The 27066-nt window shown below is 47.7% G+C and overlaps 1 protein-coding gene across 3 annotated transcripts in view; it reads right to left on the minus strand.

Moving 5' to 3' along the window:
• The window catches only part of VWA5B1 (von Willebrand factor A domain containing 5B1), a 68106-nt gene that overhangs the window by 21098 nt on the left and 19942 nt on the right, over nucleotides 1-27066 (minus strand). For all 3 annotated transcript variants that reach the window (XM_020781130.3, XM_072977780.2, XM_072977779.2), the window contains exons 8-14: nucleotides 24416-24540; nucleotides 20575-20751; nucleotides 8550-8660; nucleotides 7201-7403; nucleotides 5091-5205; nucleotides 1269-1454; nucleotides 702-897 (exon numbers count right to left, since the gene is read on the minus strand). In XM_020781130.3, coding sequence (XP_020636789.3) covers nucleotides 702-897; nucleotides 1269-1454; nucleotides 5091-5205; nucleotides 7201-7403; nucleotides 8550-8660; nucleotides 20575-20751; nucleotides 24416-24540 — 1113 coding nt within the window. The remainder of the gene's footprint in view (nucleotides 1-701; nucleotides 898-1268; nucleotides 1455-5090; nucleotides 5206-7200; nucleotides 7404-8549; nucleotides 8661-20574; nucleotides 20752-24415; nucleotides 24541-27066) is intronic.

Here is a 27066-nt window from a genome sequence, read left to right on the forward strand (position 1 = left end):
CCCCCCTTACTGTCTGTATAACATTTTAGGGAGTGAGGAGGGGACTCATGGGAGCAAAAAAAGGGACATAGGCGTTTGCTTCTGCCAATCCAGCTTGCCTAAATCTGCTTTCTGTCTACATCAGTCTCTTCCTCATCATCCTCATCATCCATAGCAGCAAACTGGGGTGGGGAAGAACTGACAGAATCCCAAGCTTTGCAAACTGGGCATGCCTCAGTTCCTGAATTAATTTTGCAATTTCTGCTGGTCAAAGTAGACCAGCAGGGGCATCTGATGTTATGGCGATCTGCGTTTTCTTCAATTAACCTGCTCTCCTTCCTGCAGTGAGATGTCATCAGCAATGCAAATCTCAATGTTCAGTTCTTCCAGTGAGACCCACGTTTACCTCCCAGTGGCCAATCACCTTACATGGGTGGGACAAAACACACTAGATGCATGATACAGGGATTTGGAGGCTATACTTGTGTTAATGCAGCCTAAAATAGCATTGGCCTTTTTTGCTGCCCCATCACACAGTTAGCTCATCTTCAGCTTTTTTAAAGCAGATGTCTAAAATCCCTCCAAACAGTGATAAAAGTTTCACATGGGCTGACTCCTCGTGAGACTCGCATTCAGGAGAAGGGGACCTCAGGACAAACCGAATCAAAGGGAGGACAACCCACCAGAAACGCAAAGAGGCCCGAAGAAAGAGGAAAACCAACCCTGATCTACATCAGATTCACTTCCTAGGTCTCCAACGATGCCAAGATGTTCGGGGGTCTTCTCTGAAGGGAATCCGCTTTCTAAATCCTTGGAAGAACCCCAGTTGTCCGAGGGACCTCCTTCCTCTTGCGAGTGGAAGAAAACTGAACTGCCAGACTCTTGAGAACGCAGCACGCTGTAACGCCTCCGCTTGTCCTGGCAAGGAGAGAGGAGGAGTGGAAAGAAGCCAGTTTTGAAGAGACGGAATATGAATGGCTCTGTGTAGGCTCAGAGGCTGCCAGCCAGTCGAGGCCACTGAGTGGCTCTCCTACTGGGGCCCACGAGGAATCTCTGCCCTGCCCTGGGTCCAACCTTTTTGTGGTGCTCTCCAAGATGCTTAGCCTTCCCTTCATTTTTTAATTTATTTGGGGTTTTTTGGCCGAGAACGTTCAGCACCTGGGACAGAGCTGGTGAAATTCAGACTAAAACCCGGAGCGGACTCACTGTCTCCATTACATCAGAGCTTCCTCCTTGGGGGGGGTAACAGAGATTCCAGGGAGTCTAAAATGGCACTCGCTGCCACTCACCATCCTGGGGTTGGAAATATACAGGGACGTATCGCAGACAATACTGTAGCCGACCAAACGATCGCCTGGAAAAAGGCAGCTGGAACTGACAGGAGAGATCAAGGCTTCTGTGGTTTCCGGGAAGACCCAGTCCACCGAGACGTCGCTGATGACTGGAGCCATAGCTTTCTTCAGGGACTTTATCATCTGGGGAGGGCGGCAGGGAAAAACAGAGCAGTCAGTCCCCGGACGCCAGCCATTCCTTGCCTGTACCCTTTCTAAAACACACAGCGTCCCACGGCCATTCCCCCTCCCACGGTAACTTGCTATAAACAAGACTGTTGGCTGTAATTCCTTACTTTCGAGCCACGCATTTACCCGACCGTGGTGGCCCTCGTCCATAATGGCAGGTTTGGATGACTGTAACACAGTTTCCTTGGGGCAGGCGTGAGTCGGTATCATCCTCCTTCTCTTAGAACAGCAAAATTGGAAGGGACCCTCTGGATCACCAGGTTCAGTCCCTCCCCCCCACCACCACCCCCATCGAGGAGGCACCTTGCAGGAATCAAACTCGCAACCAAAACCACGACGCTCCATGGCAGTTCATCATAATAGTAATCTTAGAAAGGCAGAGATAGAAGGGACCCCCCTTTGGAGGCCCAGTGGGGGAATCAAACTCCCAATTTCTGGCTCCACAAGCAGGTAACCCGAACCACTGAGCTGTCCAGCCAGTCTGAAAGATCTCTTAGGATGTTGCTCAACTCCAGTGCCGACTGATAGCTCTTTGCTCTGCCCTGTGATCACCCTGAAATGGCCCTTCACTGCACATTCGTCCGAAGACCGCGCACGGGCTTGCGACTCACTGTTGCTGTTAAGAGGTGACTAGCAATGAATATTATTTAACAATAGCCACTTAACAGTGTTAGGGTTGCTGTGAGTTTGATTGTGATTTGACAGCCCATAACATCAATGGCAGCGAAATACATCAATAAAATCATACAGATCAGAGTCAGGAATGAAAGCAATATTGAAAGGGCGCATCAGGCCATGTTCGCTTCTTCAGCATCTCTGAGAGAAGCAGGCGTGGAAACATCGTGCGGGAGAATTTTAATAAGTTCTACTTTGTTGATTCCTCTAATAAAGGTTGTTCATCACTCAAATAGATGTGTTTCTAAATAATTAGGATCCGGAACAGATTTATTTGAAGTACCATTTGATGTTTTTCAGCTCATTTGTCTAATAAACAGCAGTACATATGCTAACTGTTTGCATTCTCTCTCTCTCTCTCTGTGTGTGGAGGGCACAACCCTATGAATGAACGAGCCCCAATGTCTTCGCTTCCCTATGGCCCCGCTCAGTTCTTGGAAACTCAAGCCTGTGGCTTCCTTTTGGGAGTCCGTGCATCTCGCATTGGGGTCCTCCTCTTTTCCTGTTGCCTTCCACCCTTCCTAGCCTTATTGTCTCTCTCCGAGAATCCCGCCTTTTCATGGGGTGCCGAAAGTAGGACAGCCTCGGCTTTAACATTTTAGACCCACGGCTTCAGTTTAAATAGAAATCCCAAATGTCTCCTTTTGCAAGAGGGGCATTTTGATAAATAGTCCACGAAGAGGAGAATCTCAAACGCCGCGCTGATCAATAGCTTTACATCTCTTCTCTTCCCCAGAAAGAAGCCTTAAAGGTCCCTTCGCTTTAAGGCTGGAGACGGATCTGAGGAACAGCTGGATTTTAGACGGTCAAAAATAAAGGGTTAAGTAATGCGGCCTTTTTCCGTCCCAGGTGTTCTCCTTAGTAAAACATGCATCCCACGGATTGACACGGAGGCCAAATCGAATTAACAAATTTAAGAGTAGGCTTTGAGAAATTCGCTTTCTTGTTTGGAGCCACGCAACCTGTATCCACCCAAACAATGTATTATTACAGCTGGGGAATTCTGGGGCTTGTAGTCCAGCAAACCAACTTTTCTTCAATCCTCAGAATCCTCTCTTTCGGACTGAATAGGCTCCTTCCAACCCCATTATTCCATGAGTTTATGACTAGAACCTATAGAAATACCCCCTCTTCCTGAAAGACGCCACGGGGCTGCTCGGCTTCCACAGAAAACTAAATCGTCCCAAAGGGCCTTTGGGCTACATGGCTGGTTTATAAAAACTGTAACGTTTTGGACCTGCTCTTAAATCTGATTTATTTTTTTTAAATAATGTTTTCTCTTTGTCTTTAGGAGTTCTAATCTTGTGCAAATCTCTCTGGGATCCCTGGTAGGTGGCAAGGCAATGAACAGTCTGTGATCCAAATTTGGTACATAAGGACCCCTGTGTCCATCGGGGGGTCAGTTCCAAGCCCCCCCCCCGATGCTAAAAAACATAGATGATAGCAAATGCTATTATAATAACAAATACAGTACTATACATTGCACGAACTCTGTTTCCCTCTAGTGGCCAGTTCTAGTAATGACATTGTAGAAATATTTTCTCTAGCCAATGCTATTCATGGAATCTTGGCTCCCGCTAGTAGCCAGTTCAGGTAACTTCACTGTTAGAAATACCATATTTTCTGTGTATAAAATGACACTTTTTCCTAAAATCATTAGAGGAAAAATTGAGGGTTGTAAGGAGGGGGGGAGGGATCAAAGCACTTTGATCCTTGCTTTCCCCCTCCATGTTTTGCAAAGAAAGTGGGTGGGGAAAAGCAATTCCTGCTTTCCCCCTCCACTTTCATCACAAAAAGCTGCTTTCCCCCTCCACTTTTCTGCAATGAAAGTGTAGGGGGAAAACAGGAATCAAAGTGCTTTGATCCCTGCCTTCCTCCTCCACTTTCTTGCAATGAAAGAAATTTTGGGTTAGAAAAGTGGGGGGGGGGGTGTCTTATACATGGGGGCATCTTATACACAGAAAATACAGTACCTATTTCTTGAAATGTTCCTTTTAATATTTTTAATTTTTTCTGACTGTGGAGAAGTGAATCAGTGGATACTGATCCCACGGATACGGGGGTCCTCCTGTACTACATGACATCTACTTGCCTATATTTCAGTGGCAACTTGTCACTCGTGAAGACGTTGGGTGTTTGCATTCGGTGTCACATCTCAAGTCCCATGATTTAAATGGAGACATGATGAGCAGCAATTTGCCACTGAGATTCATCCCTGGAGACATGAACCAGACAGCTCTGCCCAATTGCTCTCAATAAATAAACAGAATAGTCTGAGCTTGGTCTCTCACCCCTGGCTGATCTCATTTCAGTTCCACCCGGGTTCCATTACCCCAAAATACTTCGATTTCCATTTGCCCCATCCTTTAAGTCACCCTTCGGCCATCCCCTCCGTTCACAAAGGCAGAAGCTGGGCACTTAACGATGGTTCAACACAGGAAAGGTTCACGGAAGGCTCAGCACAGTGAACTCTGCAACGGAACTGGACTGTGTTCCATTCCGGGGTATTAACTCCGGACTAATTACTTCCAAGCCTGACCTAACATGTTCAGCAAGTTTCGTCGGCAACAATAGTTTCTTCTTACAAAGTTTGCTCAGGCTGACTTAAAGGGAAGTTGTTGGATTTTTTTTCTTCCAGTTCAAAGACAGCCCCGCGTCTCTGCTGAGCGTCTTTCCCCTCTCTTTCCTTGGCTGGTGGCGACGTGGTTTGTTCGCTGTTGATCTGCTCGACGGGTCGCAAAGCATGCAGGTAAGCAAAGAAAGCTGCACAGACAGGTCTGTAATTTCGAGCGACTGTAGGCAAAGACAGGCTTTGATCCTTTCTCCTACAAATGTCTCAGGAAGAGTTATGGGGACTTTTGAGGGACAGTTTTTATCAGAAATGCAAAACTCTGCAACAGGTTAAATCGGCCATACCTTGGGTTGCAGTCTCTCCCGTTCAGACAGGAATTCTGTGCTTCCTTTAGACACTTTAGCCAGGCCGTTCAACAGCCTCCGGCACGCATTCTGCCCAATGCCGAAGGTGTAGCACCTGCAACAGGAGAGAACTCCAGGGTGAGGTTTCAGCGGTGCATTGAGTGGCATATCTGGTGGAATGCATTGAACCGCCATAAGAAAACGCCCTCCTTTGATGTGGACATTTTGGTTAATTCTCCCAATGTGAACTGGAACAACATTCTCCCCAGTTGTGTCAACCAGATTTAAAGGGTATTACAGTACGACCCCCTTATCCACGGGATCAGTATCCACTGATTCACTTATCCGTGGTCTGAAAATATTAAAAGAAAAATCCCCCAAATATATATAGAGAGAGATTAAGTTCCCAGAACTGGGCACTAGAGGGAACCAGAGACCATGCTATGGATAGTGTTTCCTATTATAACTGTGTTTGCTACAATCCACGTTTTTCAGCATCCACAAGGCGGGGCTTGGAACCAATCTCCCACAGTTATGGCTGTCCTACTGTTCTATTTTCATCATGAAGAGGTCCCTGCTGTGACCTGTCTGCCGATCATGATTAAAAGTCAAGTAGCTTCTTATTAAAAAGAAGCTGGTGGCCACAATTCAATGTTCAAATGTCATCCAATGTACAGGAATTCAAAGCTTGAATTGAACTTAAGTATTGAACTATAAGTACACAAAACTCACCGGTTTGATGACCCAATTTGTGAGCTTGGGTTTTTCCCATATATGCACAATTAGCATGGAATGGGGTGTGGGCGGGAATGGACTGATTTAATAGTGGCATTTCACCCCTGCGGATTATTTATTTGTTCATCTAAAATATTTTTACCCCACCTTTCTCCTTAAAAGAACTCAAGATGGCCAGTGTTGTGCCAGCGTTATGTCACATCTTTATGCTGGAGCATCCGACCTTAAATTCTTCCCCCCCCAGCCCCCGCCCAATGAATAAATCTGTGAATGTTAGTAAACCTTTGCAAAGAAATTACTGAACATCTCTTTGACCCCAAAGAATGGGCCAGGCACCAGCTATGCCAGGAGATTACAGTGGGAATGCTCTGCATTTTTACCATAAAATTCATATTTCTAGAAGCAGTTGGTTAAGACTTAGGGGGAGGACACACCGTAAGCCTATCAATGAGATGAGGTCACAATGACAGGCTGGGAAATGCTCAAAAAGTAAAGGAAACCAGTGGAGCAGGCTGGATACGTTAACAGATAACCCAAATATGTTTTCCCTTCACTCTCTCTTTCTCAGATCTACATGAAGATTGGAAAGCTTGCTTGCTTCCTTGCTTCCTTCCCCCTTTCTCTCTTTTCCTTCCTTCCTTCCTTCCTTCCTTCCTTCCTTCCTTCCTTCCTTCCTTCCTTCCTTCCTTCCTTCCTTCCTTCCTTCCTTCCTTCCTTCCTTCCTTCCTTCCTTCCTTCCTTCCTTCCTTCCTTCCTTCCTTCCTTCCTTCCTTCCTTCCTTCCTTCCTTCCTTCCTTCCTTCTTCCTTCCTTCCTTCCTTCCTTCCTTCCTTCCTTCCTTCCTTCCTTCCTTCCTTCCTTCCTTCCTTCCTTCCTTCCTTCCTTCCTTCCTTCCTTCCTTCCTTCCTTCCTTCCTTCCTTCCTTCCTTCCTTCCTTCCTTCCTTCCTTCCTTCCTTCCTTCCTTCCTTCCTTCCTTCCTTCCTTCCTTCCTTCCTTCCTTCCTTCCTTCCTTCCTTCCTTCCTTCCTTCCTTCCTTCCTTCCTTCCTTCCTTCCTTCCTTCCTTCCTTCCTTCCTTCCTTCCTTCCTTCCTTCCTTCCTTCCTTCCTTCCTTCCTTCCTTCCTTCCTTCCTTCCTTCCTTCCTTCCTTCCTTCCTTCCTTCCTTCCTTCCTTCCTTCCTTCCTTCCTTCCTTCCTTCCTTCCTTCCTTCCTTCCTTCCTTAGGGCTTTTCTTCCTGCACTATCCCGGCATGAATTTACAGTACTGAAACAATGCATACGAGTGTTGCATTTTCACCTCGTTACTCCCGTGCATCGCCCAGCATGCCGCATGCTACAAGCATAAATGGTAAATAGTCTTCCAAAAGGGTCTTCTACCTGGTGGAGAAAGAGTGGTTCCGTATTAGCTCTATGACCTTCCCGGTGTTGCTCACGGCGCCGTCTGTCAGCAGGAAAAGAAGCCGTGGGTGGCCTCGGTGGATGGGCTGCCGGATGATCCATTTCAAAGGTGACAGGACATTGGTCCCTCCCATGTCAGCCCGGATTTTCTTGATGCTCTCACACGCAATGGCCAGATTTTCCTGCAGGGGGAGACAGAGCACAGGGCGCCACGATGGTCCCATTCATAGCACCCAGCAGCAAAGAGCACATGGGGCCAAACAAAATTCCTAACTGTTAGAGCAGTGTGACAACGGAACCGATGACCTCACGGGGAGGCGGTGAAGCGCTCCAACGCTGGAGGCCTCCGAGAGAAAACTGGACCACCATCTTGTCAGATCTGCTTAGATTTGTGTTGCAGCCTTGAGCAGGGGGTTGGACTTGATGACCTTAAAGGGCCCTTCCCACTCCATGATGCTACGGAGATTGTGTAACACACACAAACACACACGTGCTCATCACAGTTCCATTGGGCGCCAGGTTGATTCTTGGTCTTATTCAAAGTGTTGGAAATGACCTCTAAAGCCTTATACAGCTTCAGTCCAGGTGATCTGAGAAATCACACCTGCCCGTATGAGCCTCTGGATGTATTAAGATCCTCAGGGGAGCCCTTCCTCTCGGCCAACCCCCCCCCCCCTTTTTTTTCTCTCTCACCAACAGCTGAAACCGTACCTCTTTAGAGAAGCTTTGGGTGAGCCCGGAGGCCTTTGCGATGGGGAAATGCATGGTTTTAAAATAATATTTCAAATTCTGCATCGGCGGTCGTTTTAATTCTTAGTTGACTTGTTTTAATTAATTATTGGTTTTAAATGTTTGGCATGCCACCGTGGAGAGGCTTCTGAAATTACCCCATAAACCTACACACGCAGGACGGTATTCCTGTTGCAGTTTGTTTTTTGCTCAGGTGGGGCTCAAGGGCAGGGCTCAGAGCTGGCCAGAATGCCCCTCGTCTCATCTCACACAATTCTGAGTGAAATAGAAGAAGAATCGGCTATGCACACACGCATGCATGCACACACACACTTTTAATCAACCCAATGAAATTCTCATTCATTGTTCAGCTTCACCGTATCTGGGAATTTTGTGGCACAAATCTCCACCTTAAAAAAAACTTCATAGAACCATTCAGGTTAAAATGTACCTGAAAGGCATTTTCGGGGGAAATGCATACACACACCACATATATTTTAGGGCAAAATCCGTAACACCTGATAGGATCCTCTCTCTATGTGGTTTTAACCTGACGGAGAAGCAGGGCGATGGTTTTTTCAGAAACACCTTTCCCTCACCTCACTGTAGGTCTGGCTGGAAGGGAACAGAGCCTTAAAAGTGGATCCAAACCCTATGATGTTGAAGAGACACGTTGGCAGAAGGCTCTTGAGGGCGACCAAGAGGGCGTCCTAAGGAAAGAGGAAAGGGCCAACGGATCAGGACAAAGCCAAAAAAAAAAAAAAAAAAAACAACACACACACACACACAAAACCCCCACCATGTTAACTGTAAATCAATTTGAAATGCATCAGCGGTGAAATCGATCTAAATCAGCACTGTAACCGTGCCCTCAGATCCTTTGTCTGGGCACATTTCACAAAACGGTGTTCACCCCCTCAAACCTGGACGCTTTAGAGAAAGAGGAAAGAGGATTAATGGGTGTTTATCAGCGCCCACGCAGTGACCAAATAACCATTCCTTCTGGCCAAATCAAAGCGACAATCCCATTCATTCTCACTAGACTCGAGGCGTTGTTTTCTCCCTCCCGTTCTCTTCCAAGAAATAAGAATAAATGAATGGACGCATGATGAGGATTTCAGAAATCAAACACACCCACGGGGACTTATTGTCACAGATTCATCGGCTCACGATGCTCTCCTTTCCACCTTATACCAAGTGGAATTGTGCTCCTATTAGATTTGATTCCCCTAGGATGATGTTCTTGCAGAGAACGGCCATGGACAGGAGAAAGAATGATGTTTTTTTTTTAATCAAAAGCTTTTTCCCACCCACCCAGGACCCAGCTTGTTTCAATGAAAATCAGAATCCCTTGAAGGGTTTCAAACTCTCTCTAGCGACTTTCGAATGCATTTAAAATATGCCTTTTGAGCTAACAACGCAACACATTTTTCCTTCTCCTTATCAAAACAGAGCATCTCAAAATACAATGACTATCAGCCACCATGACATTTTTTATTTTTATTTCTTGCTCCTGCACAAAAGAGAAATGAGATGGGATTTTTTTTTATTATTGGCAGCATCAACAAAAGGAAAAAAGAAACAAACCAAAACCCTTTCTTATTTTGTGCAAAAGAAAAACACCAAACGAAACCTTCCACGGTGTGTGTTTTCCGTGCAAAAGCCATCCATGCATGGAGGTTGTGCAGGTTTCTATAAAATGGAATGGAAAAGGTGAAGATGATTGGCTTGTTAAGAATCTTAGAACTGCAGAGCCGTGAGGGAGACCCTTGGGATCATCCAGTCCATCCCCTGCCAAGGAGGCCCAGTCAGGAATCGAACTCCCAACCTCTGGCAGCCAGAGATCTAAACCACTGAGCTATTGTGCGCCTGTGTGTGTCTGCATACTGCACACTCATGCGAACCTGCAAAGCATCACAGAGGAAAAAGATCATTTGGAACAGAAAACGGAGGGTGTTGTGACCAATATGTTTTGCTGAAATTTCAGAAAACCAACTTGGGGAGGCCCCAAATTCTCCCTGAGAGGTTTGGGGTTCTTTCAGGATCCGTCTCCCTGCCCCGACACGGCGGAGATTTCTTCAGACCTTCGCTGAAAAGAGGGACCTCGAGCAGCAGCTGCAGGAAATTAAAAGACCCGAAGTCTTCCTTTCCAAAGGCATGTACATATTTAATCTAGGACGCCGTTTTTCATTTTCTTTGTTACACACACAAGCATGCAGAGGGATGGAATTATCCAGGGTATTCATTGGAACAAATCAATATCTTTGCCAGGCAGTACAAAAGAGAGAAGAGAAGACGGGCTCGGATCCCCGGGGGGAGGGGGGGTCCACAAAGCATTGATGGTTCGGTCCTTCCTCTTTCCGTGTCCCTTCTCCAAACCTTTGGAGACGGGTTCATACTGATGCAAATCAGCAAATCTCAAAGAGAGCTGGGACATTTATGGTTTTGGATTATTTACCTTTTTTACATATTTCCCTATAGCCTTGCCATATATTTTTAACATATTTCCCTACAGCCTTACCATATTTCCCTTACATATTTCCCTATAGCCATTGCCTAGCCTATCTCCCCTTTTCTTTCTTTCTTTCTTTCTTTCTTTCTTTCTTTCTTTCTTTCTTTCTTTCTTTCTTTCTTTCTTTCTTTCTTCCTTCCTTCCTTCCTTCCTTCCTTCCTTCCTTCCTTCCTTCCTTCCTTCCTTCCTTCCTTCCTTCCTTCCTTCCTTCCTTCCTTCCTTCCTTCCTTCCTTCCTTCCTTCCTTCCTTCCTTCCTTCCTTCCTTCCTTCCTTCCTTCCTTCCTTCCTTCCTTCCTTCCTTCCTTCCTTCCTTCCTTCCTTCCTTCCTTCCTTCCTTCCTTCCTTCCTTCCTTCCTTCCTTCCTTCCTTCCTTCCTTCCTTCCTTCCTTCCTTCCTTCCTTCCTTCCTTTGCTTCCTTCCTTCCTTCCTTCCTCCCCTCCCCTCCCTTCCCTTCCCTTCCCTTCCCGTCCCTTCCCTTCCCGCATCTTGGACTCTGGGACTAATCTTGATTTTATTTTAGTTTATTTTTATGATATCTGTAAACAGCCCAGAGTAGACACGTTCTAGATGGGCGGTATATGAATCTAATAAATAAATAATAAAATAAAAAATTTGCCCACAAAAAAAAAAACAAAAAAAACCCTAGAGGTGCCACAAGACAGTGTAGACAAAACTGTGACCCCTTCTGGAAATCTCTTTCTGTGATCTTCAGGTTCCAGAATTCCCAAGGCTAGAGGATTCTGGGAGCTGTAGTCTGAAAAAGGGGTAGATTTTCCAGGCTCCAAAGCTGTTGAAATTACTGCAATCTCGCATGCTGCCTATAGTAGGTGTGGCTGGGGGAGGGGCCTTTGTGGGCTGGGGTGACTGTCAATCTATCCAGCCCTAACCAATAGCTTTCTCGTGCCTATAAGTTCAAAGGAAGCCCTACCTCTCTGCTAAGATCTTTCCCTCCTCTCTTTTGCCTGTTGGAGTCAGTCTGTCGGGGTCTGTTGCTGCAAAGCAGTTATGTTTGCCAGTTTTGCTGCTTGCCCTGTTCAACTGTAAGCAAATGAAACCTTTTTATTCTATCTCCAACGAATGTCTCTGAGTGAGTTATCGAGATTGTAAGTGGCCGTTGATAAGGTAAAGGGGTGGACTAATCTGGGGAACTTGAAGCTATTTCTGCTCTGTGAGTGTCCGCACTTCTGCTGTGCCATCAGAGGAATTTAAGCAAAATGCAAGACTCTGCAGCAGGTGCAACTCCACCAAAGCCGGCCGTCGTTCAAACAGTTCAGTGAAAGTCCCCTGCACTGCAAGGAGAACAAACCTATCCATTCTGAAGGAAATCAACCCTGAGTGCTCACTGGAAGGACAGATCCTGAAGCTGAGGCTCCAAGACTTTGGCCATCTCATGAGAAGAGAAGACTCCCTGGAAAAGACCCTGATGTTGGGAAAGTGTGAAGGCAAGAGGAGAAGGGGATGACAGAGGACGAGATGGTTGGACAGTGTCATCAAAGCAACCAACATGAATTTGATCCAACTCTGGGAGGCCATGGAAGACAGGACGGCCTGGCGTGCTCTGGTCCCTGGGGTCACGAAGAGTCGGACACGACTTAACGACTAAACAACAACAAACAAAACAGCTTTTAGGGCAACTGGACTGCAAGGGGCTGAAACAAAGAGACCAAGAGCTGCAAAATGAGGAGAAAGGGAAGAACAGAGCATCTTTACTGTCCCCAGTGTGGATGGTGGAAAAGGGGAGAGAAAGCAGATGGTTCAAAGGTGAGTCTCTTGGGAGACCCGCTGCCAGTGTTGGGTCATAGCAGGAAAGGCGTTCATGTGTCGTCTGGAGAGAGAAAAAAGGACAAGAGTTTTGATCCTCCATTATTGTGAACCTAATATCTGGCTGGGAGCGGGCAGGGGGCTCATTATCCAGGACACTGGATTCCGTTTCTAGAAACAGTGATCCCTCAAGTGGCGAAAAAGGTACAATTGTGAAAGCACATTAAAAGCAGAAACACCTGTCTTTGGAATTCTCACCGCAGTGTAAACACTCCACTTTGGATGCCTGACTGCTGATACATACATAACAGAGGAGATGATGTAAGAAACTTTGTAAAGAGCTGGGACGATGCCATTTCCTTTTCAAAAAAATTCTGGTCCTTAAAACTCAACTCTCCTTGGCAAGTCTCTTGTTCAGGTAAGGATGAGCGGCCTGCAAAGAGTGGAGGGTTGCACACACCAAATATAGTTTAACATGATGCGCAACAGCCTTCCGAAGAGACGGGGTGACTTTCCTGCCCACCAGATTGCAGGAAGAATCGAGCACTTCCCTGACATTCGCCTTCGATTCGAGCAGAAGGGTTGTTGAGTAGAGAAACCGGAGCTGAAAGGACGCATTAAGTGGCTTTACACAACATTGTCGGAGAAGGAGGCTCTCGCCGCTCAGAAGAATAATGCAGCCGACACTCGGCAGAATGCAAAACACGCCAGAAGCCTCAACACTATGTTTGCAGATTAAGGATTAATGAACTGGAAGTGAGTCACTGATTATTAACTGAGGAAACCGCCGCAACACATCACAGAGGGGACCAGGAGAAGGCTGGCTAAAGGGCCCTGTGCTTGTTAATTCACGCTGTTTTGACACAATGAGACCTGTCGGTGAGGCATTTTGAAGACCCCCCAAAACCTCTCCCCCACCCCAGTTCTGGAGCTCTTCCTGTAACTTCCAGCTGCCCCGTTCCCTTTGAGAAGCAAGGCACCCACACGCCGACAGAAAAAGCAGAGAAGGCCTGGGTGATGGGTAAAAAAAGAAGCAAACAACCCATCGCCTGCTTTCACTTCAACAGAGCAGCAGTGGGCCGTCTGCATCGATGGATGGTTCGCCTCCCCAAAAAACGTTGGGCTTTTTTTTTGCCAAAAACATTGCACTCATCCTTGCAAGAGTTCTGTATTTCACTGTACAGTATTTCTTTTTAAATTGCAAGCAAACGAAAAACGTTTGCGGTTCCTCGCTGTCGACTGGGAGGACAAGACAAGCAAACCCTTCGCTGAGTGGGGAGACAGGCCGAAAGGGAGCTTCGCCTCACTTGTCAACAGTTGAACCCGCACAGGGCCAGGAAACTTCAGCAAGTCCAAAAACGCGGCCGCAGGATAGCGAACCAGGGTTGGTTCACAGAGATTACCCAACCGCCCTGATACGGCAGCTTCACCGGCTGCCGATCCGTTTCTGGGCACAATTCAAATTGCTGGTCATAACCCAGTCAACTTGGGTGTTAAAACCATCAGGAGAGGCCCATTCTCTCGGTCCCGCCACCCTCACAGGTGCCTATAGTGGGGACATGGCAGAAGGGCCCTCTTGGTGGCTGCTCCTTTAGACTCTGGAACTCCCTGCCACTGGAGGCCAGGTTGGCCCCACCTCTCCTTTCTCTTCAGGCAGGCATTCCTTCATGGACTGGTGCTTTAGTCAGGTTTTAAAATGGATTGTTGTGCTTTATTGCACTGAATGTGTTTTGGTGGTGATTTTTTTTTTTTAGCATCGTATTCGTTTGATGGTTTTTACTACCTGTCTACTCACTGTCGTTAAATGATGACTTTTAACTGATGTTAAACCACATTGGGTCCTTTTTAAGAAGAAAGGTAGGGTAAAATATATTTTAAAGGATAGATTAAGTTCTTTCCCATCCAACAAGAGAGACTCACTTTGCAGTACACCTCCCAGTCTAGCGCGTAGACCAGGTTTCGTGAGGTGTGCAGCCTAGAGGTGGATGAAGTTATTAATCCTCATTCGACAGTTTTAGGCAGCTGTGTGTCCCCTTTTACAGAGTGCAGTCCTCTGATCTGAAGGGCTGTGAGAGAACTGTAAGCCTTCTGAAGGTGTTCGCCTTTGGGATGGCTTTCTCCAGTCCAACCCCACTCAAAGCTCAAGAGACCTAAGAAGGAAGGGGGATGAAGGGCCTGGAGGGTCACCCACATCACCCACATTTGAGCAGCACGTGGGCAGCAGCCTTCCCCACCCGTGTGAGAGGTGCTGTAATTCTGTTTAGACTTCAGAATCCTAGAATCAGGGACTTGGAAGGGGGTCTCAAAGGCCAACGAGTCCAACCCCTGGCTCCAGAAAGGCATCCAAATCCAAGCCGTTCTGATAGTCGGTGGTCCATTTCTCCCTTGAAGGCCTCCAGCGTTGGAGCGCTCACCACTTCCCGAGGTCATCGGTTTCATTGTCGTACTGCTCTAACAGTAAGATGTTTTTCCTGACATTCAGCCTAAATCCGGCTTCCTGTCACTTGAGCTCTTTATGGTGTGTCCTGCACTCTGGGATGATGGAGAACAGATCCTGCCCCCTCCTGTGCATGAATGCCTTTCGAATCTTTGAAAAGGGCTCTCCTCTCTCCCCTCTGTCTTCTTTTAAATGTGCCCAGTTCTTTCTCATGTTGCGCACCTTTCATACAGATTGCTTCCTGCTATCTTTTTCACGGCTGTATGCTCTCCTTTTTGGGCATCCGTAAATGACTCCCATAGGGCAGTCCAAAACATTCAGAGATGTGCCCCCCCAACCCCCACCAGAAGACCACTCAACTGGTGGCCACAGGACTGAAGAAGCAAAAACTCTTGGATGGAACCACCACCATGGTGTAGCGGTTACAGCCTTGGATTCCCAGGCTGGGCAGATCAAGGTTTCGTCCAAGCTCCTCCAGAGAAAGCAAACAGAACCACGAGCTCTCCATTCGAGCTTGGCTAGATGGCCAAACTGGGGCAGGCAGGATCCGGGTAAACAGGGTTGTTCAAGGCCAGTTAAGGTCAGACAGAGGTGTACGGTATGATCCACGTGGAAGGATTGGGTGGTTTCAGGTCAGGAAACCAGACCGCCTCTGAAGATACCCTGTTTTCAGCCTGATCAAAATCTTCTTTCTCTTTAAAAGGAAAGGTTTCCTTTGAATGCAAAAGATTTCTCAAGATCGCCAAGGCTCTTTAGAGAAGATGTTTGATCGAAAACTTCCCCTGAACCCTCTTTTGGAAGGCAGGAGAAGGGTAATGTACTGCATTTCTTTTTAAATGGTTGCTTTGAAAGTTTTTTTTTTAAGTGCTGTCTAAGCATCACTGATTCACTGCATCGTTTCCCATTTCTCAGTGAGAAATCTTCTCTTGACAAATGAGTAGCTTTTCTTCTGTTGAAAAATGGCAAGCTCTCTCTTTAAATTCTCCCTGTCCTTGGAGAGGAAAGGGGGGGGGAACCCTCCCCATAATGATTACTAAACAATGCACTGAATTAGCCATGCTTTGACAGCACTTAACAGGAAAAGAAAAACCTTTAGTGGCAATTAAAATGAAATACAAAGGAGAAATTAAGTTTTTAATTAAGCAGCTTCTCCAAAGGGACAGCCAGACAGTCGCTTGGGTTTGATTCCAGCCATCCTACCCACATGTAAAAAAAGGCACATTAAAAAAAAAAATAAGACAGGCACCGGAAAGTTGTGAGCAGGAATGCTTCTGGGATTGGCTAGTTCCAGGGATGTTGACAAGTCTTTGGGACCAAGTCTGAGCCTTTGGTCCCAAGACCCAAGTCCGAGACGTTATAAAAAACAAGCTTCCCCCTGCAGAAAACAGGGAGGGCCGGGCGGGTTCTGAGTCGTAAATTGAGTGTGAGTTCTTGGGGGGGGGGAACAGAAACAGAACCCAAGATGAGTCACTGGTGTGGCGTAAGTTTGACCAATGACTCTCACAACTGGAGCCACCATTCCTGGCTGGTTCATTCTAGCTGCGTTGGAGCGCCTAGAAGACCAAGTGGAAAATAATAAAAAAAAAGAACTAGAGAAAGAGACAGGAGGAAACTGGCAATCAATCCTTGTTTCCAGCTTGTTAAGGCAACAATGGTGCCTTCTGCAAACGTGAACCGCGATAGCAGACTCTACCTTAACAAGCTGCAAACAAGGGCTGGACAGCAATTTCCACCTCCGTTTCTGCTGATTCCCATTTGGGCAGCCAAAGCCAACTTCCCAGGGATGAATTCACAGCAGATTAATGCACACCCCGTCTCCTGTGTCGTCTTCCCCTTCTTGTCTCCTTCGTTTATCTCTCTTCTTCCTCCCCCCATCTCCCCTTGACCTACCCCAGAGTTGTTGCGAGGATAAAGCAAAGCAGAACAATGAATCTGAGCCCTTTGGAGGGAAGATGAGATTTAAATGTGATGAGCTAATGAGCAAAATAAATTAATCTCCTTCCTCTATGACTATTCCCCTTCTCTTGTCCTCTCTTTCTCTCTTTTATTTTTATTATGCTTTTAAGGCTGACAGCAACTCCTACATCATTCTCTCTTTTTCTAAACTGATGTCAGCTCCTCCGCGGTAGTCTGAAATGCAGGAGAGCAATACAAGAAAAGGATAAAATCGCCAGTAAATATGTTTTGATATAAGCAGCCTCTTGAGGTTCCCAGCGATCGGCAGTCGCCATGAGAACAAGGAAGGAAAATCACAACAGGCTGGAGAGACTTTGGGAATCTCTCTGTGGGGTTTGTTTGGATTTTCAGCTCGAGTTCCTTTCCTATCTGCAAATAAATTCCCCTCTCATGGGAAGAGAAATGTGGTTTGATTAGATATGGCCCATCAAATGTCCCCATCCTCCTCCACAATGTTTGGGGTGAGGTGGGGTGAGCAAAATCAATGAAAAAGAGAAGATAAAATAAAATAAGCAAAGGGGTTATTTTAAACGGGACTGGGTCACCATAGCAGGGAAGTACATTATTTTATTCTGTTCAGGCGGTGAGTACAAACACCAAGCGCCGTTCAAGGAGAATTTGCAGGAAGAAGGCAGAGTTTTGAAGGGTTGTAAGGGCTGGTAGAAAAATTTTGCTATCCTGAAAACAGAAATCCTGTTGGCGTACGTTTGCAACCGGGAGGATGTCAACTTCCGTCAACACAAATCTTGAAATGACTTATCCTCCAACTTCAGCTTCTGAGGCTTCCGGAGAGGGAAGAAGGTGAAGGCTTTGAAGACTGGAGATTCGCCCCCCAGCCCAAGACTCGTTGTGTAGCTGCACACAATCCAGGGGGCCAAGCTCTCCCTATTTCTACACACACACACACACACACACACACACACACACACACACACACACACACACACACACACACACACACACACACACACACACACACACACACACACACACACACACACACACACACACACACCCTTGGAGCTTTGTAGGCCACACCTGCCCCTCATCCCCAAAATTAAAAAAATAAGTAAAATCATCCTCATCTTAGAGCCGGAAGGGATTGTATGGATCATGGAGACCAACCCCTGTCAAAAGACGCCCAGTGGGGGAATCGAACTTGCAACCGATGCTTTAACCACTGAGCTCTCTTGCAGCCCATGTCAGTTCTGGTTTTTGGGACTGGCTATTTAGAGCATTTTAAAGTGTGGCACCGAATCAGAGAGTATAAAAACGGATAATGGCAGCCATGGGCTCAGCCGGACGCACAGGGCCATTTTGACATGATAGGCGGGGTCCGTGGGTGGCTGCGGTAGACCACAGATGATCCGACAGGCTTCACAGTTTCCACTTCTGGCCGAGGCCAACCAGAAGAAACACTTTTTTTTCCTGCAAAGGGCCCTATTTCTTATGGATGGGGAAAAACTGTGCTCTGCTGAGGGCCATCCTCTGGACCTGGAAAGACCAAATCCATTTCCTTTCACGACCCTTCTAGTGAGAAGTCGACACCGACCCTTTGCAGGTCCTTTTATCCCAGTTCATTTGCTATGTTTATCTCTCAAGGAAGCCTATCGGGAGCTTGCCGTCACCCGGCAGGAACATCACCAAGAAGGCTGTCGGCCACGGATCTGTGGCTCAGGAGGTTGGCCAGCCCTCCCCAGGTCTCGCCAGCTCCAGGGACAAAATGGTGAGGCCTCTCACAGGAACTGACGTCTCCATAGTCACACCCGCAAATATTGGGACAACCAGCTTCTGTTTATTATTTGCACCTCAGGCACCCCTTAAGGCCAACCCTCCGCTCTGGTGTGGTGGGAGTTGCAGGGGAGACCTCATACTCTCGCAAACGGGGCAACACACTTTCACGAAACACAATGGGGAGTTTCCTGAGCGTCTGCAAATCTTTTAGCTTCACTGCCGACCACTGCAGATCCATCGAGTCCATTGCTGGAGAGTCAGCATTTCTATTTTTTTCCTTTTTTCTCCTTATTTGTTTATTATTGGATATGTTCTGAATATTTGTAATTTTTATGTTTTATTTTAAATATTTAAAATATTTTATATACTTATTGGAAGCCGCCCAGAGTGGTCGACCAGACCAGATGGGCGGGATATAAATCAAATAAATAAATAAATATAAACCCAACTGATTCAGAAATGTGTGACAGAGCGGGGAACGCAGCTGGGACAAACACACTGTCCCAAGAGATCGACGGCATATTCCCAGTAGGACTTTTTTGGTGGTGGTGATGGGGAACCTAGTCCATGTGTAAACTACTGAGAGAAAACGACGCCCCGTGTCATTTTTCAGCACGCCATGCGGTTACGAAGCCGGAGCAGCACATTCTGGTTGGAAGTTGGTTCCGTTCAAGAAAGATGATGGAATTCACCATTGGTTCAGGGAACCAAACCCTGTGATGGAAATCGAGCCCCAGGAAGAAAGGCTTGAAGGAATTGGGCAGGTTTAGCCCTGAGGAAAAAAAAGACCGAGGGGAGATAAAGTGACAGAAAGAGAGTCATCCAGAGGAGGGGCAGCATCTGTTCTCAGTCATCCCAGAGTGCAAGACACGTAAAAATGGGCTCAAGTGACAGGAAGCCAGATTTCAGCTGTGTATCAGCAAAAACTTCCTGACTGTTAGAGCAGTACGACAACGGGGCCCATGACCTTGAGAGGCGGTGAGCGCTCATCGAACCACCCTCGGTCAGAGATGCTTTGATTTGGATTCCTGCCTCTAGCAGGGGTTCAGACACGATGTCCTAGGAGGCCTCTCCCCACTCCATGATTCCACTATTCTATAAAACCCACAAACGCTCACCGATGTAATCTTAACCCTAGCCTTTCTGCCAGGAAGCCGATCAATGTAAGTTTTATTTTTAAATCGTCCTGGATCAGCTTCAATTCCAGGGAGGGAGTCCTTAACTGTCCATCCTTAACCTTGCAACAGACAAGCCAATGCAATAACTTCAGCAGGAATGGTTCTATCTCTGAGTGGCTGTTTCCCTGGTGGAATCCAATGCAGAGTTGCAGTTTCGGGAGGAATTGGGTTAAAGCTGAAAGACTATAAAGAGGCTGGAAGCTCCCCCTTTTTCCTAGCTCTCAACCGTGCCCTCAGCTGAGGAAAGATGGCCTGTATGCCCTCCTGACTGAAGAGATCTTTGGTTAGCCAAGAGGTCTTCCAGAAGCCCAGCAAATTCGCCCCCAGGCTGACCACTCATTGGTGCCCCTGGTCTCAGGAGATGATCGTCGGAAAGTCAGCTTGAACCCCAGGTGGGAAATCTTGCGGTTTTTGAGTTTCTGGCTGAGACAGGCTGACTCCCTGTGGCAACACAGCAGCACAAAGATTGTCTAAGTCCCTGGAGGATTGTGGCGCAAGATGCCAAAACGGTAGGGGTTTTGTTTTTTGTTGTTGTTTTTGCCACGATATATGCAGAACATGATGTCCAGAACATGTCTGTCTCTGCTTGAAACTCGTTTCCTTTTCTGGAGCCAAGGGGGCCACATCGCAGGAACAACGCGGCAGAGTCATTTATCCAGAAGACGGAAACTGCCCCGCCAAGTGACTACCTTTTATCCGTTTGTGGCGAAAAGATCACGGCCGTCTCCAGCCATGCTCGTAAAACCACTTGGTGGGTGGGTGGCTCCTCTGCCCAAATACCCCCTCGGAGGAAACGTCAGGCTCTGCCCTGCCTGTGTCCAAGGAGCCCCTCAGGCCTGTTCGGGTGAAGGGGAGTTTGGGTGAAGACGCCCAACTTTCCACATCGGGGCAGGGCTGAGCCCCAGGAAAGTTACCCACCAGGACTGAGCCCTGTGGCTCTTCACAGCGGCCTCCCGTTGGCCCACTGGAGCCACGGAGAGGGGTGGCACATAGCCCCCTCCCCAGCCTCACCAAAGACGGCTCGCAGTTCACCCGCCCCCCCTACCTTGACGCGGCCGATGTTCGCCCCACTCATGCTCCCGCTGCGGTCAACGAGGAAGATGAATTCTCCCTGCGTGTTCCGGAGGTTCGGCCGGTTGGTCCTCAAGTCGGGACAGAAATTCAGCATAACCACCGGGTGGTGAGGGAGGTCCTTGTGAAGGCGCTTCCGAATAATTTCTGTCTGCAACCACGAGGAACAAGAAAACAGACCCAGCCATTAAACAGAAAATAGACCCAAAAAACTTGCTTTTGGTGTGCGGTGGCTTGTGATTCATCTCAACGGCCATACCTGAAATGGAACTTTTGCAACTGGGGCAGAGTTTGACTTGTATGGACCCTGGCATTTTCCCTGCCTTATTTCAGTTCCATCTTACCAGTGGTTCCCATGCCGTGGGAATGGCCAGAACCCAAAATCAATGGAGTTACCAATCTAATCACCACCATCATCCTCTTAGAACAGCAGAGCTGGAAGGGACCCAATGGATCATGGATTCCAGCCCCTGTTGAGGAAGCCCCGTGGGGGAATCGAACTCCCAACCTCTGGCTTCGCAGCCAAAGACCTCAACCTCTGAGCTATCTGGCAGCTCAATTTGAGGGGGGTGAGTAGACAGCCCAATTCTACCCTTGGTAGGTCTAGATTGTGCTAAACAGGGTCATTACGAGGCGTGGTGTATCATGACGGGCAACCCTTGCATCCACATGTAAGGACTAATCTCACCACACCTCAAGCAACCCTCTTTAGCATGATCTGCACTAATCATCCTTCCCCTTAAGGCGAATAAATGCCCCTCCTGCCTCCTCCTCAGGGCTTCGGTTCATCCACGTAACAGTCTTGAGAAAGACATGAGAGCAGTCCCCCAAGATCTGAAGGGTTGCCCCAGGGAAGAGGGCATCGGCGGATTCTCCATGGCGCCCGAGGGGAGGACAAGAACCCACGGGTGGAAATTTGTCAGAGGGAGATTACTTCCAACCTGGAAATAAGGAGGCATTTCCCAATGGTGAGAATCATGAAGCAGTGGAATAGCTTGGCTGGAGGTTTTCAAGAAAAGATGGGACAGCCATCTGCCCGGGATGGGAGGAGGTCTCCTGCTTTGGGCTCCAGGGGGTTTGACTAGAAGACCTCCAAGGTCCCTTCCAACCCTACGACGATTCTATGAAACGGGAAGCTTTCCTTCTGCCCTCCCGTGGAAGGAAAGTTTGCTATTTCTTTTTAATGGTTGCTAACCCAAACCATGCATCAGCAGGAGTTTCGAAGGGTCCTTTTTCGAAGCATCCATCGGAAAGGATTAACTAGAAAGAAATGCAAAGTTTCCTCTCCCTTCTCCTCTGTAGGCAAGTGGCCAGGTAGCCTTTTCATTTCTAAAGCTCGTTAATCAGCTTCAGCACAGAGAGAGCCAGGCAGCCCCTTTGGTTCAATTCCAATGATCACACACGCAAGGAACAGAACCAAAGCAGAGCAATTATACCTGTACCAAAACAGCATTAACTTGGACAAGGTTTCCTGGGTCCGCTGTGGTTTGGAGAAGCCGTCAGAAGGACAAACTAAGTAACATCCAGAGTCTGAAAGGGGTTGGAAGGGCAGCTTCCAGAATCTCATGGGCCAACATGCAGTGGCTGTGGGATCCTGAGAGTTGTAGCCAAAGTAACTTCCCCAAGCTGTTACAACGCCCTTGAAAAATAGAGAGGCGCCTGCAGGTCTGGAATGAGAGGGCTGGCGATTCTACCCTTGACCACTTGACCAAGTTCCTTCCTGGAATAAGAGGGCTGGGGCCAACGTCAATGGATCTTTATATCACAGCAACAAATGCTGTATTTATTTGTTCTATAGTAGGTTGCTCCCTTGTTTGGATGGCTCTGGATTCCCTTGCATATCTATTAAAAGAAAAAAAAAACCACATACACACAAATGGTGTCGTTTTCATGATCTTTTTCTCTAAGGCTCTTTCTGGCATCAATTTAACAATATAATTCACAGTATCTTTTGGAGGGAGATGTTGTTATCAGGACTGGCTACTAAAGGGAGCCAGAGATCATGCTATGTATAGTGTCACTGTTATAATAGTGTTTACTATTATCCGCTGTTTTCAGCATCCGCATGGGGGCTTGGAACTGATCCCCCACGGATACAGGGATCCTCCTGTCTGATGAGATGTAAGATGCCAGAGATGATGCAATCCATGTAGAGTAGGCCATTGGTCTAGATGGGCGGGGTATACATCTAATAAAATAAATAAATATGAAGGTACTTCATCTCAAGATTCAAGGCAGGGAGGGTTGGAATTCCGATCTCTTTGTTCCAGATCGAACAGACGTTCTTGCCCTCCACCTTGACTCCCAAGTGGAAGGCTCGCTTCTTCCTTCCAGCTGGTTTGCTAGCGCCAGAGTGGTGCTGAGCACCGCAGTTCCTTCGCTAACCCCTACAGGATGTTCTGGTTCTGTCCTCTGGAGACCAGAACCGAAGGCTCCGCCACCAAGGTTTTCATTTCTCCTCCTGTCATCTAATTACAGCCTAAGCTAATAAAAGCTCATTAGCCACTCACCAATTCCTGGGGCTGTTTATTCCACCATGAGCACCAGCTGCTAATGAGCATTTGCACAACACATCAAAGCGGGGTGATTAATGACACGTTTCCTACTGACATGCTTAGCCATCAAGAGATCTCAGCAAAAAAAAAAAGGAGCCTCATGGCATTGAAGCCTCTGGTGTCGGAAAACCACCCCATTTCAAGGATGCTTCTTATTAAACGCCACTCTCCAGTGGCCTAGCGCAATCCAGACCCCTTGAGCTACAGATACCATCATTCCCAGCCTTCTGCTGCCCTGTACAGGGCTGATGGGAGTCGTAATTCAAACATCCCAGTCAAAGGCTCCGATCGCAACACCACGCTGCCTCGCTGTGTCCCTGTCTCCCGCCACCACTGCTGGCTAGAATGGGGTGGATCCTCAGTATGGATCCACTAACTCCCAGTTAACGGCTTATCCGCTACGACAACACTTCAACGGCACTGCCCTGTACACCCCTCTGCCCCAAACGAGGTTGCTGAAAAAGAGCAGTCGGGAGAAAGCAGGGGTGGATTCCCTCAAGCTTTCTGAAAAGGTGCCAGAGCTGAATTCTAGCATGCCGCACACTTTGCACCGAGCCTGCACTGGCAGCAAGCTCTTCCTTAAATTCGGAGTGCGGTCGGGGGACCCCCTGAACTGAGGCTGCAGTCACACTGGCAATAAGAACCACATTTAGGCATCATTTAAATCAGCTTAGGTTTTATCACTCACATGATTCAAGGGTGAAACTGGTTTATAGGCATTGCAAAGTGAGCTTTTTCCCCCCGAACTGGATAGCTGGGGCTTTTCCAAATACTTCACTTCTCAAATTCAATGTAGATATGAGTCAATTTCAGTGGGTCGACATCATAAACCAGTTTTAAGTGGCCAGAAATAAATTGATTTCCATTCAGGGCATGTGATAAGCGGCCACCGGTTTAAACAGCCCGAGCCTTGAACCTGATTTTTAAGACATCTGAGCAGAAATCCATTCAAATGGCCGGTGTGACCACCGCAGCCTCGCCTGGCGTCTTTCCTGTGGCATCCCTGGATCTGTGGTTCAGTGAGGGACCGAGAATTCAATGCTGCAGTTCTGGAGAAACGCCAAAACCACTCCCAAACTCCAAATCCCAGATGCCCACAGGGTGAAGCCGGGGCAGTTAAGGTCACTGCCCTTGCCCAATGTTTTACCTTTGGAACCGGCAAACCAGGAGGATAGGAAAGAGGGAGCGAGAAAAGCCCTCCATATCTGAGGTTGGTCCTGAACACCCCTCGGACATTGCCGAGCCCTTCCGCCTCCTCACCTTCTTCTCTGTGCTGGGGTCCTTCTTCATCCCTTTAATGAAGTCGCTTCGCCCTTTCAAATGCTGTTCGTACTCGGTGGGGGTCATGTCGCCCTCTTCCATTAAGATGTGGGGCATGTGGGGCTCTGGAAAGACAGCAGGCATTAGGGGGTAGGAAGGAAGGAAGATAGAAAGAATGAAGACAAAGAAAGAAAGAGAGAAAGGAAGGAAGGAAGATAGAAAGAATGAAGACAAAGAAAGAAAGAGAGGAAGGAAGGAAGGAAGGAAGGAAGGAAGGAAGGAAGGAAGGAAGGAAGGAAGGAAGGAAAGAAAGAAAGAAAGAAAGAAAGAAAGAAAGGAAGGAAGGAAGGAAGGAAGGAAGGAAGGAAGGAAGGAAGGAAGGAAGGAAGGAAGGAAGGAAGGAAGGAAGGAAGGAAGGAAGGAAGGAAGAAGGAAGGGAGGGAGGGAGGGAGGAAGGAAGGAAGGAAGGAAGGAAGGAAGGAAGGAAGGAAGGAAGGAAGGAAGGAAGGAAGGAAGGAAGGAAGGAAGGAAGAAGGAAGGGAGGGAGGGAGGGGAGGAAGGAAGGAAGGAAGGAAGGAAGGAAGGAAGGAAGGAAGGAAGGAAGGAAGAAGGAAGGGAGGGAGGAAGGAAGGAAGGAAGGAAGGAAGGAAGGAAGGAAGGAAGGAAGGAAGGAAGGAAGGAAGAAGGAAGGGAGGGAGGGAGGGAGGGAGGAAGGAAGGAAGGAAGGAAGGAAGGAAGGAAGGAAGGAAGGAAGGAAGGAAGGAAGGAAGGAAGAAGGAAGGGAGGGAGGGAGGGAGGAAGGAAGGAAGGAAGGAAGGAAGGAAGGAAGGAAGGAAGAAGGAAGGGAGGGAGGGAGGGAGGAAGGAAGGAAGGAAGGAAGGAAGGAAGGAAGGAAGGAAGGAAAAAGAAAGAAAGAAAGAAAGAAAGAAAGAAAGAAAGAAAGAAAGAAAGAAAGAAAGAAAGAAAGAAGAAAGAAAGAAAGAAAGAAAGAAAGAAAGAAAGAAAGAAAGTGATGATGATCTTAGAACAGCAGAGCTGGAAAGGACACCCTTATGGATCATGGAGTCCAGCTCCTGTCAAGGAGGCTCAGAGGGGAATCGAACTCCCAACCTAAACCACTGAGCGATCAAGGCAGGAATCCAAGTCAAAGCAGATCTGACTGATGGTTGTCCAGTTTTCTCTTGAAGGCCTCCAGCGTCGGGAGCGCTCACCACCTCCTCCCGAGGCCATGGGTTCCCTTGTCGTACTGCTCTAACAGTTGAGAATTTTTTTCCTGATATTGAGCTGAAATCTGGCTTCCTGTCGCTTGAGCCTATTCTGACACGTCCTGTTCTTGGAGAGGAATCCCTGACAGGCCCCAAATTGTACAGACGCCAGGGATTTAGAATGGCGTGCCTCTTGGCACAACCCACACGCTTATTTTGATGCCCCCTTCAGCTGGTGAAGAATTCTACCACTTAACCTATGCATCTCTTGCTTTCACTGGAGGCGTAGGACACACCCGGAGAGCATCCGCCTGCCTCACTGGTTGCACTGGTGATGGGGAAGGTCCCTCACTCTGCAAGATTTTACTTTTACTTACTGTTTACTTCCCTGGCTGTTTACCTCCAGTTCCCCAAACCAAAGATGCACTGGGCTACATGGCTTCAGACACTCAACGGGATTTTAAAAGAGATCCTCCTGGTCTCGCTAATCCTGTCATGGAACCTTCAAACTGGGATCCAGCATCACTCTCAAAAGAATACTTCCCCTCTCTCTTAGATTTATTACCTGTAACCTTGTGTCTTCCCTTAATCAAACAGGGCAAATGGCCTTTTTATATTACGAGTGGGGGTGTGGGAAAGGGGGAGAGTCAATGGAGCCGGTTTAAATGGGAATCAGATTTTTTTAAAAAAGGGATTAGCAAAAGAAGCTGGATCTCAAGCTATATTTACAATTTTGTAATACTAGTTTTGTTTCGATTGGTTGGCTGGAAATATATATTTTTTTGCCCCATCTTTCTCCTTAAAAATGACCCAAGGCAGCTTGCATCAATGAAAAGACAATGAAGTCCAGAAAATGGGGTCTGTCGCATATCCAAGAGGGCCATCACGAAGTGTGCTATTTTTCTTCATCTATCAGACAGCGAGGAGGGACGACTGAACACCTGACACAGAGTTACACACACCCCCTGGTCCCCCTCGCCCAGGTGGCTGGCCAGGGTTTCCATCAGCCACGGGTAGCCCGGGCTCTTTCCAAGCTCCCAGGATTTCCAAGAGTTTTCCAACAGCCTCTCATTGAAGCCCTAACCAGGAGCCATCCAGCGGGGCAGTTGTGAGCTTTCGAGCATCTGGAAAGGAGGGTACATGGACTCGGGGGCTTTGGAACCCACCCACCACTGCTCTAGAGCTTGGGTCCGATATCTGCTCAGAGGTCGAGGCCTCCGGCTGCGGAGCCAGAGGCTGTGGGTTCGAATTGTCCCACAGGACCTCCTTGACAGGGGCTGGACGTGATGATCCATAGGGTCCCTTCTGGCTCTGCATTTCTAAAATGATGACGATGATGATGATCATGTCCTGTTGTCTCTTTCTGTTCCCCCGGGTTACTGACCGTATCACCATTTCCTCTTGAAACCCAGCATTTCAGTTTTGGCTCGGTGGCCCCTGGGAGGC

Source organism: Pogona vitticeps, chromosome 7 (genome assembly GCF_051106095.1).
Source record: "Pogona vitticeps strain Pit_001003342236 chromosome 7, PviZW2.1, whole genome shotgun sequence".
In the NCBI taxonomy this organism is placed as follows: domain Eukaryota; kingdom Metazoa; phylum Chordata; class Lepidosauria; order Squamata; family Agamidae; genus Pogona; species Pogona vitticeps.